The sequence below is a fragment of the Phocoena sinus genome, chromosome 1 (assembly GCF_008692025.1).
Source record: "Phocoena sinus isolate mPhoSin1 chromosome 1, mPhoSin1.pri, whole genome shotgun sequence".
Classification (NCBI taxonomy): domain Eukaryota; kingdom Metazoa; phylum Chordata; class Mammalia; order Artiodactyla; family Phocoenidae; genus Phocoena; species Phocoena sinus.
Window position 1 is genome coordinate 81,079,211 of NC_045763.1, and position 14,126 is coordinate 81,093,336.

The following is a 14,126-nucleotide window of genomic DNA, read 5'->3' on the forward strand; positions in this document are numbered from 1 at the left end:
CCCCCTAAGGGATGGGCTTCTGGGTTGGTGAACACATCAAGGTGCTGGGAGGGTGGCGCACCAGAGAAAGCATGGAAGCTCCATGCCACCTCCTTCCCAGCATACCTTGCCCTATGCATCTCTTCCATTTCACTGTTCCTGAGTTATGTTCTTTATAATAAACTGTTAAAGTCAAGTATTTTTCTGAGTTCTCTGAGCCACTCTAGCAAATTATTGAACCTGAAGAGTGGGTTGTGGCAACCTTTGATTTATAGCCAGCTGATCACAAGTATGGGTGACCTGATACTTGTGAGTGGCATCTCAAGTGTGGGCAGTCTTGTGGGACTGAGCCCTTTAACCCATGGAGTCTGACACTAACTCCAGGTAGTTAATGTCAGAATTGACTCGAACTGTTGGACACCGAACTGGTGTCTGGAGAATCAGAGAACTGGTTGTTGTTGGTGGAAAATGCTCAAGATTGAGTATTCAAAGGTTAGTCTATACAATGCAGTACTTAAATTTCAAATAAACTTGGGAAAATGGGATACTGGGATAAATTATAATATTATTACATTCATAACTATATTGAAACAATATGAGAACCATAACAAGCTGTTAAAAGTAAATGTGTTTCAGAATGAAGGTCATACACAGTCATATATAATGATGCAGATAAATTGTATTCAGTACTCCATCGTGACAAATGTACCCAAAATAGGAATTGACAAAAACTACCAGAATGTAATAAAGATCATATACAGAAAGAAAGAAAAAAAAAAAAGTAAATGTGTTTGAGTCATAATACCACAGGTGATTTTCCCCATTTTTTACTTTTTCATTTTCTTAATATTTCTAAAATGAGCATATATTACAATTATTTAGTGAAGAAAAAAAAAATCAAAGCTATATTTTGGACCAGTATGTTTTAACTGTATAGTCCCTGAGAGGTTATGTGTATGTCCTTAAAAGAAACTTTGTCTAATTAAATTACTACTGAAAAACTATCATTCCCTCTAACCCGTAACTAAGCATGTGAAATCTAAAATAGAGATATTATAGCTATGCCATGGTTCTAATATATTCTAAAGAAGCATAGTGGAAAATACTACTTTTGAAGAAGTTAACTGTTTTTGCCTTGATGCTATTAAATAAATCAATGCTTTTAACAAGAAAAAGAAGCTCAAATACAAAGAGGTTCAAACATCTCAGGCAATAATAAAGGAATTATAAAAGAAAAGTCAGCAATACTGAATACTGAAATAGTGCATGTTTTAACATGAAACTCTATCATGTAACTTAAGACAATATTTTGTAATTTTCTTCCAGTGGAAGCCAAATTAAAATATATCATTAACTTTCTAGTTGCCAAATAAAAGACAAACTTTGCTCCCTAAGAAGTTTTTAAAATTTTGAAACCCAAATAGCTTTACTATGAAAAATGTTCTTTGTTTAATTTACTTTTCAGGAATCCCTCTAGCTTACTGTTTACAATTTGAATTGTATTTTGATGATTTAATTCTTTTTATATCCAGAAGGAGAAATATTGTTTTAGAAATAGTTTAACATAAAAAATGTAATCTAGGTTTGCTTATGAAATCTGTGGTCAAACTACCTACTTATATTCCTACATCTTGATAGTTGGCTTAATTAAATCAAAGAACTATAAACATTAGAGTTGAAAGGGCCTCTAGTGATTGCTAGTCTTCCCACCAGGAATCTTTTTTTTCCCCTTAATTTCTGAACTGTACTTGCTATGTAGTAGTATGACTTCCAATGAAAAATATATATTCTATTTAAATATAGAATATATTCATACCAATGAAACTTATTCAGTAAGAGAATACTGGTATACACAGACTTGGTACATTTTCAGTCAAAAGTTAAGAAATTTGATGTTTTAGTTAGACTCACCATTATAGAGAAGCAAACAGTTTCTATGAGGCCTTTGGAAAAATGAGAATAACTTACAAGTACTTTTCCCCTTATCTAGTAACCCAGGGATCAGGAGACCATTGGTTGGGAATGATCCATTTTGTTCAATTTCCTAATTTTACATATAAAGTATGTGAATAAAGTAACCTGCTAAGTATAAACAACATAAATCAAATGAAACACAACTTCAAGTGGACCATTTCCACCAGTGATAAAAATAAGAAATGTTTCACACTATAGACATTATAATTTTCTTTAAGTCTTTTTTTATTTAGAGATTTTTCTGGTAAGGAGATAAACCATAGGAAAGCAATTTCACTGGCAGTGAGGTATGTATATACTCTACCAAAATACTCCTTATTTTAACTGCTCTTAACTTTATTTACATACGAAGAAAAGTATCAATGCATATCCTTGTTTCAACTATAGTATTAGCCATACTACATGAAATAAAATGAAATGGTGCTTGCATACAAAAACTGTTATTTGTAAAGGAATTTAATTTCAGATTAAAATAACTAATTTGCTTTTGGGAAGAGTTTAAAAGGAGAATCACAATTTATCATGACCAAGACATCTGCACCATATTTTCCATTCCTCACAGCACATTTATTTCAGTAATTCCATTATGTCGGTTCTTAGCATGAGCATAGTGTTACACGATTTTCGTACATATAGTCACATCCAAAACAAGTTCTAAAATTTAAATTGTAAACATTCTCATCATATGTAGAAATATTTCAATTGGTGTATTAAGTTTTGCTAACTGATCAAATTTGGAGGAGAATATAAATGAGAAAGCCTATTCTAAACTGTGTAGTGAGCTTTGTTTATTAATTACATTTCTACAATGTTAAATAAAGTAAGAGGCAAACCTGTCCTGTAAGCATGTCAAATTTTAGGTAAAACATTAAAAAGAAACAAATCTGTTAACAAAAGGATGTCTTGCAATAAAGAACATTAGATTTTTAAAATCTATTATGATACAAAAATGTAAAGGGTAAATAGCATCTTTGTTGACAAAGTAGGAGGTAGCATGGATGCACCACTTTATTGTCTGAGAAATGCAACTGGAGTAAAGAATATTTCCTTACCATGAATAATTTCCAGGACTATGTACATATTTCTTTTAGAAATACTTGTTTAAACAAATCTCCCTCCACTTTTTAGTATAAAAAAAACCGTTCCATGTGATTTTAAAAAAACACTTACACATCTAGATAGAATAGTACTCTGCCCTATTTGAGTGAACAGTCTCAAACTATGAAGTACATGATATTTAATGCCCTAAGTTGAGTAAATTTAGTTAGCGGTTCCTGGTATTATACAAAACACTAAATATATACAAACAAAATATAATATCTTAATTTTCAATGCAAGTTTTGTGGGGAATAAACAGAACCTTGATTCTGGTAACACTGCAGAAAACATAATTTTCCAATAAGTCTGTCTTTAAGTATCCATGTGCAACAGTTTATTAATGACTGCTTACGTGTACTGATCTATCATTGAGTGAACACAGTTAACTGACAAAACGTAGTAAACCTCAGAAACACATCTCCCATCCTATACAAAATATAGAGACTACTTACTGTTTGAAGCACTCAATTTGCTCTGATGTCACTGTCATTCACTTTTCCCCATTTTCCTGCTTTAGTATTTATAAACGGATAACTTAATGTGGCTTTAAAAAAAAGACAAAGAATTTCAAATTTACATCCAATTCAAATTTGCTATTTAAAAGGTTTTCTTGTTCTATGAAGCTGCTTCTGCCATTAGTAGAGAAAATGAAGTTTCTGTAATGGAGGCAGGCTTTTTGAGTAGTGACGTGACTTCCACCATGCCAGCTCCAGTCCGTGGAAGATTAGCGTTTACAATGTGTCGTTGTAAGTGCTTAATCCAGTCTTCCTGAACAGACAATGGTCCACGAAAGACTAGGCCACAAAACCTAGAGAAGAAGTTGATAACAGTTCTCTTAACATGACCAATTCCCTTTATTTAAAACCAATTCCCATAAAATCCATAAACACAGGAGCAAACTTTACTCTGTATTGGAGATAGTACTTGACAATAGTTTCTAAACACCTATAAAGTCAAAATGCTTTAATACAATATCAAAACTGCCAATTCATAATAACTCCACTAATATTTGTAGAGATGGGAACATTACTATTAGGTTAAAATTAATTAAAAGGTCTTAACATCTACACATCTTAATATATTTAAAACAACTCTTTAATCCCAAAATGCACTATTCTTTTCAAAAGACCACTCCCCAATTCAGAATTTCTTAAACTGCATGAAGATGAGTACGGAAGGTGTGAATGAGTTTGTATAGCTACACTTAGAAGCATGAGTGGAGAGAAAATATATTCCCAATAAGCAAGAACTCAAGACAACTAAAAAAATATCAAATTAAACCAAACAAAGCACACAAATAAAACACAACAAAAACAAAAGACACTTTTACAAATCACAGTATCCTAGCTAATGTAAAAACCTTGATTCATTAGTTGTTGAAGTATAGCATATTATGAGCCATATAAGATTTTAAGTCTGTCTCCAAAAGTTCATTTGTAACTTGATTTATGAGAATGCACCTTCTGCCACAAACTAAGAATCCCGAATAAAATAGCTAATATGTCTCAAAGCAAAATCTGAAGAAACTGAGCCAATTTGGCAATATAGGCATGTACCTGCATCGGAGAATGTAAACCTCGTCAGCACCATGAGGTAATGTTAGCATTTTCTTCTTGCTTCCGGATCTTGACCTTGATTTCTTTTGCTTACAATCTAAAGCTAAAAAAGGGAAGAAAAAGACTTAACATTTCTCATATATTCCAAGTATATATACATACTATACTTCTAGGGAGGTCAGGCCATCTAAATCAAGTTAGAAAAAGTCTGTACTCATTTGTATTCCCTAAAGCATGCACTAACTTGCAGTTGGTTCTCTAACAGCAGTAATATTATCACCATACACTCTTCCTGTACTCCTTTTTCAAATAATGCTTTACCATATCAAACTAGAACTGAGAAAATGTAACTAAAATAGCTTGAAATGACTAAATTGGTCAATTATTACAGCAATGTAATCTTTTCTCTTATGATCATATATATACATTAACATCTGGTTAAATCTTATTTCCAGGAAAACTATAACCTTTTATGTGAGATCATTAAGTTTGCATTTGATTACTTCTCCATTAATCAGATCTCACATGCTTTGAAAACAGTAAAAAGTTCAATGAAAAATCAATTTTATATACCAATTCACTTTGAATTTTATAATAATGAATAGCTCTTAAAATTATATGCTAGCCCTACATCTGAAAGGGCAAACAATGCTCAACTTTCATTTTTAAACTCAATCTGTATTGCATAAACAAGCACGTTTTATTTTCCTAGAAAACAAATACAGATCCAGATTACCTCACATAAGTTCATAAATGGACCAGAAGTTAACTGCTATTTGTTAGTTTTTTTCCTTTTATATTTTCTCCTATAGCTTATTTTAAAAATGTGATTAAAAAGGGGAAAACAAGATTTTTACATTAAAGTGGACCAAAATTCTAGTGCTAACTGTTCTTGAAATTTTTCTGTTACTTGACTTTTCCTTCAATCATTTATTACAAAAAAATCTAATTTAATAAGGAAAAAAGGTATTTTTTATAGGTAGGAATAGACAGGACATAACATTTTATTCTTTGAATAAAACTACGCCATTCCTTTAGACAAAGGGATGATAGTATTCCAGGGTGCTGCTGGTCAATTAGCAGGAAGAGATGGTAAGAATTTATCTCTAGGGATCCAAGGGGGAGGGAAACAAATGTAACAGAAGAGTTGTCCAAATGGCTTTTCTTCTGTTAACCTGTCACATGAAATCCCCTGGAAAAATTCTAGGTAAGAGAGAATAGGAACTAGCTATTCAATGATTGCGTGAAATGAACTGTTCGAAGTCTGGGTTCCAAAAGAATAGATGCTACTATTATAAAACCAATAAACATAGTTTCTTACAGTAGTCAAGTGGCAATGCTAACAGAAATGTCATACAGAAAAAAACCATGAGAAGCCTAAATCTCATTCAAGCCACTGTTTTTCGCCTCCTGTCACCTGCCTCTTTAAAAGTAAAATCTAGGTCTTACAGTCTTTCTCTGTTTATCCTCAGAAGAAGAATCTAATAAGTAAAGAACTATATAGGAAGTCAAGTTAAGTATTAAAGAATGGCTACTTCAAAGTTAAACAACCAAAATCTGGAACAGAATAATCTTACAAGGTTCTCATTAGTTAGCTCATTCAAGAGTCTGGCACATAGTAGGAACTCAACAAATACTTCTGGAGTGAAAAATAAAGAAAAACCCAGCAATTTAACCTTTGACATTTAGACAGCATATGAACAGAAATCTGTTCTACCACTATGTAATATACACTATAGTTCCTGTAGAACACTTCTGTATCATTTGTTTAAATGAATGTTGCTAGCAGTCACACTTAAATTCTTCACTGGCCAGTCTAGCTTCTATGTAGAAACTAGGTTCCTTCATAACCAGTAAGAAGAATGAGGTAACACATACTCTGTAGTCAGCACTTTCTTTTTCCTAGTTGCTTTGGTGAGCAATTTGAATTTAGGTGAATTTTAAAGAAATTCATACACTAGAAGTAAAGAGTTTAAGGAACTCAAAGGGCTAAGTGCTACTAGATGTAAGCTACTCTTTCCCTATCTATAAGGTAAACTACACACAATCCCTGTCCCTGTTACGTGGAACAGAGCAAGCATTTGGTAGATCATGAGATTACAGATAGAATCTAATTTTGATGAGCTTGCTGGTTGTCAAAATTGCCACACTGTATTCAAATTTCCTTTTAAAATGTAAACAAATTACTGTAGGATACAAATAAAATACATTTTAACAATCCGTTAAATATTTGTTCACAGAATGCTAATGTTAGGTGTGTAGAGCAAATTGAGGGAGAAGGACAGAGGGTGATGGGGAAGTACGCAAAAGAATGTTTTATCAGTTACAAAGCATTTAAGTTACACTTAGATGCTGTGATACTTTAAAAAATGGAACTGGAGGGCTTCCCTGGTGGCGCAGTGGTTGAGAGTCCGCCTGCCGATGCAGGGAACACGGGTTCGTGCCCCGGTCCGGGAAGATCCCACATGCCGCGGAGCGGCTGGGCCTGTGAGCCATGGCCGCTGAGCCGGCGTGTCCGGAGCCTGTGCTCTGCAGCGGGAGAGGCCACAGCAGTGAGAGGCCAGCGTACAGCAGAAAAAAAAAAAGGAACTGGAAATGTTTAATCAGGTATAGAAATGTTTTTGACTTTAATAGAGGGAAAACATTTTTTTTTCTGACTTTTGATGCTATATGAACTCTAGAAACTCTGAAGTTTATGGCTGTTTTTATGAATGATCAGATCTAAATTTTAAGTGAGAATACCATAGTTTTTGTAGTAATTAGTATTTGAAGGTATTATGACTTTGGAAAGTAGGACAACTCTGTCAGAATATGACTGAGAATCTCCAGTATCCTGAGTTCCACATAAGTTTAGGGAATCACATGAACTGGGAATCCTTGGAAACTTGTCCATAAAGTTAAGATATTAAAAACCAGGGGACTCTGGTAATTACACATAAGTATCTCCATATCTTAATATATCCATCATCACTTTAAAATTTCTTACCCCTTGAAATGTCATTTATTTTAGGAAGTAAAATATGAATACATTTGACAGGAATAATTTTTTCTAATATCAACATCCAACCATCACCCCTACAATACTGCCCAAAATTTTAGAAAAATCTGTATAAAAAAAAAGAATATTCCAAAATGTTCCACTAAATGAAAAAGATGATGTACAAACATGTCTATTATACAAATGTTCTCATTTAACAGATTTTATTGTCTCTAGAGGGAAAAGCAGTTTTATTCTGGACTGTACCAGGAATTGTTAGAACATTAAAAACAACATCACTAACACAGTCAGTTTTAGTATAATGCGGCTCATCAATATTTCTGACAAATAGCCTAAGGTTTATTGAAGTTGTTTATATGAATAATCTGTCAAATAGATAACTTTATACAAAGCCTTTCTTTACAACAGAATTTTATTTGCACTTACTTGGTACTGTCAAAAATCAAAACACACACATACCGTTTTTCTGTTCCAAAGTATTTTAAATCTAACATTGTTTCTATACTTGAAATTTACAAAAAATACTAGATTAGTTTTAGAAATTCTTAATTTTCTTTTTCTTGAGTATAAATACTTCTTTAGAAATGAATAAACCCAGTTACTCAGATCTTCCTATTTAGGGTGGCAGGAAATGTTTAAAGTGATCAATTTTAACCGGAAGACTATAAAAAAAAAACCTTTGAAGTTATCTGATTTATAAAAGATCTACATTGCTACTGGTAGTAATATTTTACTTGTAAGAAGAATGAATTGAGCTGAGCTGTAAGGTCATATAAAAATTTTTTCAGAATATACCTTTCAGTAAAACAGCTGTTTTGATCAAATAGGAATGAGACAGAAATACAGCAGACTTATGAGCCCTCAAAAAGAACATCATACTGCTATGCTACAAAATACAACAACAAAACAACAATTGTGCCTAAAGAACTAAACTGGATCAGCAAAAAGCAAATCAATACGACAGATACAAATTCAAATCTGTTTTCTGAGACATTAGTTTTATACATAGAAGAAAAGTAATTTACTTTGGGCTCTAACATAAGTCCTTTTGCCACTTCCACCTTTCTGCCCATTATATACAATAACTGCTTCAATGAATTTCATTTTCTTTTTAATTCACTACACAAATGACCTCAAAGAATGGAGATTTATTTCTTAAAAACATCTGAAGCCTCTATGGTAAAGAACTAATATCATAACTAAATTAACATTCACCACCAAAATACTGTTATTTGGAATCACCCTTCCCTGCCCGTTTAGTCAAAAGCCCTATTTCTTCTGTTTTGTTCCTAACTGGTTGTTGGCATATTTAGGGTAAAGTCAAACTTAGTATAATGGCCAGATTATACACATCCAAAATAAGAGGCGTGCTATAGCCCTACTAGAGGGAAGAAAATTTCTTCTCCATCTAGCTGGCCTGTATAAGGTGGGCATGCAATTGTAGCTATGAGCTCATTCAGGAAAGCAGTAGCGATAAAAATGACATAAACAGATAAGCCCAACATTCCTACCACCATTATTAACAAGCTGGTGATGGAGACGGTGGTCCCAGTGGCGAGGTAGGAAGAGGATGCATATGTCCCAAGGGGTGCAGAAGTATGAGATGGATAAACAAACTCAATTCTAGTTGCTGCCATTATCCTTCAAGGTTCATAAGCCAAAAGCATATAAAAGACTGTGCCAACAGCATTTTCTTTCCCTCAGCCCCCACTAAGGGGGTGAGGAGAAACGTGTTAGCCTGTATAAAATAGGGATGTGGGTTTGGGAAAGTCATTTGTTGAGAAGCTAAATTCTTTGTTCTTCAGTGTATACTTTCCTCTTTGCAAAAAGCGCCTGCAAGACAGACTTTGTGAGTGTTCGATCTGTGCGGTCTTATAGTGTCCCATACTTGGTCTAATGCTCTGCTGCTGCAGTCTTGATATTCCTAATTTTTTGAACATGAGGCGCTGTATTTTCAGTTTGCACTGGATCCTGCAAATTATGTAGCCAGTTCTGGGTCCTGAGTAACAACTACCCTAGATGAGAAAGGCTGCCCTCAGTTCTACCTCTTAATCTGTTGGCCCATAAAAAAAAAAAAAACCTATTAAGAGAAAAATTGTTAAATCCCACTCTCTATGTAGCCCATTAAAAATGGAAAGGACGTCCCTACCCCCAACATCAGCTCTTCATTCCTACCTACACTGCCATAATCAAACCAGTCATTTTTCCCAAGATGGACACATAAAGCAGTTTAAGTAGTTTATTGTTATGAAAGCAATGTTCCCCTTCCAATCAGAATTAAACATACAGATACACAATTAGCAACCTCAGAAGCATATTTTCATCATCATTTTCCCTTGATATTTTCACTCTAAAATTGGATTTTTTTTTAGTACCCTAAGTTACTTTCATTATTTTTGGAGTTTCCATTCTCAATAACTAAAAACAGTAACTAACCTAGAATCACAGGGCAATTATGGCAAAGTTAATTAGGTATAGCATGATTTAACATTCTACCTGGAAGAGAATGAAGTGAAAAATATTTGAAAAGCAGATTTCCTTTGCTGTAAATATTAAGTTGATGGCTTAATATTAGTCTAGAGGAGTCAGGTAGCTTGAGTTTGCCCTACAAAGTAGGAGGTTGTATTAAGGGTAGCAACAGCTTTATATGCTTGGTTCAAAGAAAGTTATCTACTTGGGACAAGAAAAAGTACATATCGATACATTCAATGTCTAGAAGCCTCTGCTATTTCAAAGTAGAGGGAATGATTAGTAAAATGATACTTTGAGCATTATCAATGTGAAGGGAAAAGCTAAACATAAATATGAAACTTTATCACACATCTTTATAAACAGAAATTGGAGGCAGACTAGTTTTTTTTAGGTTGCAAAAAGCTAAAAACTAACAATCCCCCAGGTATAAGCTGTTTATTGTTCAATTAAGAGTTAACAGGTACCTGTGGTAACAGGTAAGAAAAAAAAACTTAAAATTTCTCCTTAAGGTAGGTTGGATTTGCATGCTGTTTTACTAAACCCAATAGGCATTGAATATCAACCACTTTTCTAAGACAAAGACATATCTAAAATTGGAATAAACATTAAAATACACAATGGCAAATCTGCTCTAAATCACATTTGTTTAGAATCACCTGAATATAATCACACTCCCTGCCCTCTAAAAGTGTATTTCCAAATTACCACTTCATATTTAGTAGAAGTAACTAAATGATTGTTCCTGTTCAAAATTAGTTAAGTAAGGAAATGACCTTACCTAAAAATTTGTTAACTTATCTTTAATATAATCATGTTCAACTTAAATTAGATAGAGTTCATAATAATCATGAGTAAATCTAAATATCACAAATCTATAATCCCAATAGATCTGATTTGGCTTTTTATAATTCTGAAGTATTTTTTTACATTCCAGCCAAAATCTGAACTATTAACAAACACAGTGTTGACTAGGTAATTTCTGGTTTAGCTAACTTCCAGCTAAGGCCACAATTTAATATAGACTTTAAACACTGGACAGCAAGAATTAACCTTATTCCTCAAACTCCAGACACAACAAAAAAACAGTAAATCCTACTTTTCCACTTCTTACTTAAGTGAGGGACCACCAGTCTCCAGCAAGCCATCCTCTTGCCCTAACCTCCAAAAGAGAAAATCTGTGTATTATTTTATTATTTCCATAAAGTCACTTGAAGTAGATCTGCCTACAGTTTAGGTCTGGTCAGAACATACTTTTTTATTGTAAAATCTACTAAATTTTAATCCAGATTATAAACAGCATTCAAGAGATTCATGTCAGAACATAAATCATAACAAACACAACACTACAACTAAGGATGTAAAGATATTAGACAAGTTAAAAAAATTCAAACATAAATATCCAGATTAAGTCAATTGTTAAAAAAACAAAACAAAACTTGAAAGTTGGTAAGTAACAGAACCAATAGGAACGCTAGGGGACTAGTTAACACTTTTATGAAAAACAAAATATTGGTCAAAAAAGATTATCAAGTAGAATTCCTAAGTTGTATAACCGATGATCAGCAAAAGCAGGCATAATAAAATGTAAGTATTTTATGCTACAATAGTACAAAACTCTTAGGCTCCATTCTCCCAAAAACAAACTTACTGATTGAGTAAGTGTGATTGTTTGCTTTGTTAACAGTACATGCCTAGATGATGTTGTGTTGCTAGATAAATGACAGCCAGAGAAGTAATGAAGCCCACCGTTCTCTTACCAAACACCCCGGTAGCAGACTCGTTAACTCTACTGGTATAACCATCTTCCCAATAACAAGGTTTAAAACTTTGACCCATCTCCATCTCTTTCCTCTTATTCTTGTACCTCTAACTAATCTGCCAAGTTCTGCTTACTTAACTTCCATAATATTATCCAGACATTTCTATCCCTCCTTTACATTCCTATTGCCACTATCCTGGTTCAGGACTCCTAAAATGACCTCATCTACAATTTCTCCACTTCCCCACCAACTCCTTTAACTTTTATTTAAAAAACAGTTTTAAAAGCTTCACACAAATTCTTAAAAAAAAAAAAACCTTTACTGGCTCCTCCCTACAAAATTAATTCCAGCATCATGGGTTAGCATTCTAGCATTCTATGTCCTTTACCTGTCCAACTCTATTCCCTTATCTCCTACTTCCTAGTGTTTTCAATAAACTTTCCACACAGTCCCAAGTTGCTCCTTCCCAGGCATGCTCCTTCCCCACCCCTGACCCCCATTTTCATGTCAATTAACTATCTTTCAAGGTCCAAATCAGATTCTACTTCCAAAAGCCTTGCTGGGCCCTGGTCTAGCTGAAAATACCTTCCTCTTCCTCCTAACTTCCACAGTATTTCATGCACACTTATAATTTGGCACTTAAAATTTGTTTTGTATTAGTTATGCATATATGCGCTTCTACCATATTGTAAGTTCCAATTTATCTCTGTAATACTTAGCATAATGCATAAACCACCAAGAAGCTGAAAAAAATGCTTGTTGAATTAGTGAATGAATCAGCCAATCGCTTTTCAGTATGGTGGGCAAATAGCCCGATTTTTGCTGGCATAATACAACAATTAGCATCCGTAAGCGTGACTCTAAATACTCAAATAATTAAATTATATTCAGTCCACTGTTTCGCAAGGCAAAAACAAGAATAACGTTTTAGAAACACTACCATAAAAATGGTTAGGATGAAATCAACTTTGACACTAGTCTTCCATTATCCAGAAAATTTACTCAACTTGAACCACTCACTACCTTGCTAATCCTGAATAAATCACACATTACTGGGCAGACAAATACATACAGACATACACTCTTAATGAAGAATAGTACCACATCAGTTAAAAAAAAAAAAAAAAGAAGGATAGTACCACAGAATAAGTTATAGCCAAGAAACTACAGAAACCCATCTTTCAGTGTTACGAGAAATAGCTTTTTCAAATACAAATCTGAACACGTCATTTCCTTATTTTAAAAAATTCTTCGATGACTTCTTAAATTTTTTAGCAAGGACTCAAAGCATCAACCCCACCTTTCTGGTGTTATCATCTTCCCAAACACCTACAACTGATTCTCCCAACACCTTTTGAACTCCAAATTCCGTCCCTTTATCCCACGCTATGTTGTTCTCTCTACCTGGAAGGTCCTACTTCATCTCTTCTGTTTAAAACTACTCAACCTTCACGTTCAGGGTTTAGCTGAAACCTTACAAAGCTTTCTGCAACAGTACATTTGTCCTTGTCCTAACAGATCACCATCATTAAGTTTACGCAGCTGGAGTGCAGGGTCTTTATAGCCTCAGAGCTAGCACAGTCCTGGTACAACAATAAACAGCTAAAACTTTTGTTGAATGAATGGAAATTTTATTTGACTACTGTTTTTATTTTTCCCTCCCACTTTAAACATTGTAAGAAACATATCAGCATGAGCTATCTTTTCTTCCTTTTTCTTTCTTTTTGAGGCTCTACTTAACAAGGCGACAAACAGTAAAAAAACAGCAGGAAAAAACAAACTCAATTCCCAGCTCCCCTCGAAAGGAGGCCTAGACTAAACAAACAACTTGAACTCCTAGAGCACATACAGTCAATATACTATTAATGTGTACAGTATCTTGCATAGTTCTCTAACTTTGATAGTTTTGTGTGTATTGCCAATAATGCTTTCCTAAGTTCTTTAATACAGGGTCATATCTCATTGTGTATCCCTCATACAGCCTACTCTGGAGGAATTATCCAGGTATTTGGTTTAATTAGAAGCTGGTTTGCTCCTTTAGAGTTTAATCATAATAAGATTGAAATTTTCTTATACTCTTTCAGGTTGAATGAATCACTATAAAAGGATGTGGTTTCTTGAAGATGCAATATTATAATATTTTAAAAGATACCACAGAAGACACTCATGAAAGGACAAGTAATACACCTTGAAAAGCTTTTACAATACTATTTTTTCTTTCCCTCACAGCAGAATGAATTCCTACAGCACTTTCTACAATAAAAGAATTATTTTTCTAGTGCCTTTTAT

General features: G+C 33.7%; 1 protein-coding gene across 13 annotated transcripts in view; it reads right to left on the reverse strand.

Moving 5' to 3' along the window:
• Window positions 1-2,157: 2,157 nt before the first annotated feature.
• ZNF644 (zinc finger protein 644) overlaps window positions 2,158-14,126 on the reverse strand; it is a 114,815-nt gene continuing 102,846 nt past the window's right edge. For all 13 annotated transcript variants that reach the window (XM_032637296.1, XM_032637362.1, XM_032637385.1 and 10 more), the window contains 2 exons: window positions 4,608-4,710; window positions 2,158-3,859 (listed from right to left, as the gene is read on the reverse strand). In XM_032637296.1, coding sequence (XP_032493187.1) covers window positions 3,667-3,859; window positions 4,608-4,710 — 296 coding nt within the window. In that variant the 3' untranslated portion in view covers window positions 2,158-3,666. The remainder of the gene's footprint in view (window positions 3,860-4,607; window positions 4,711-14,126) is intronic.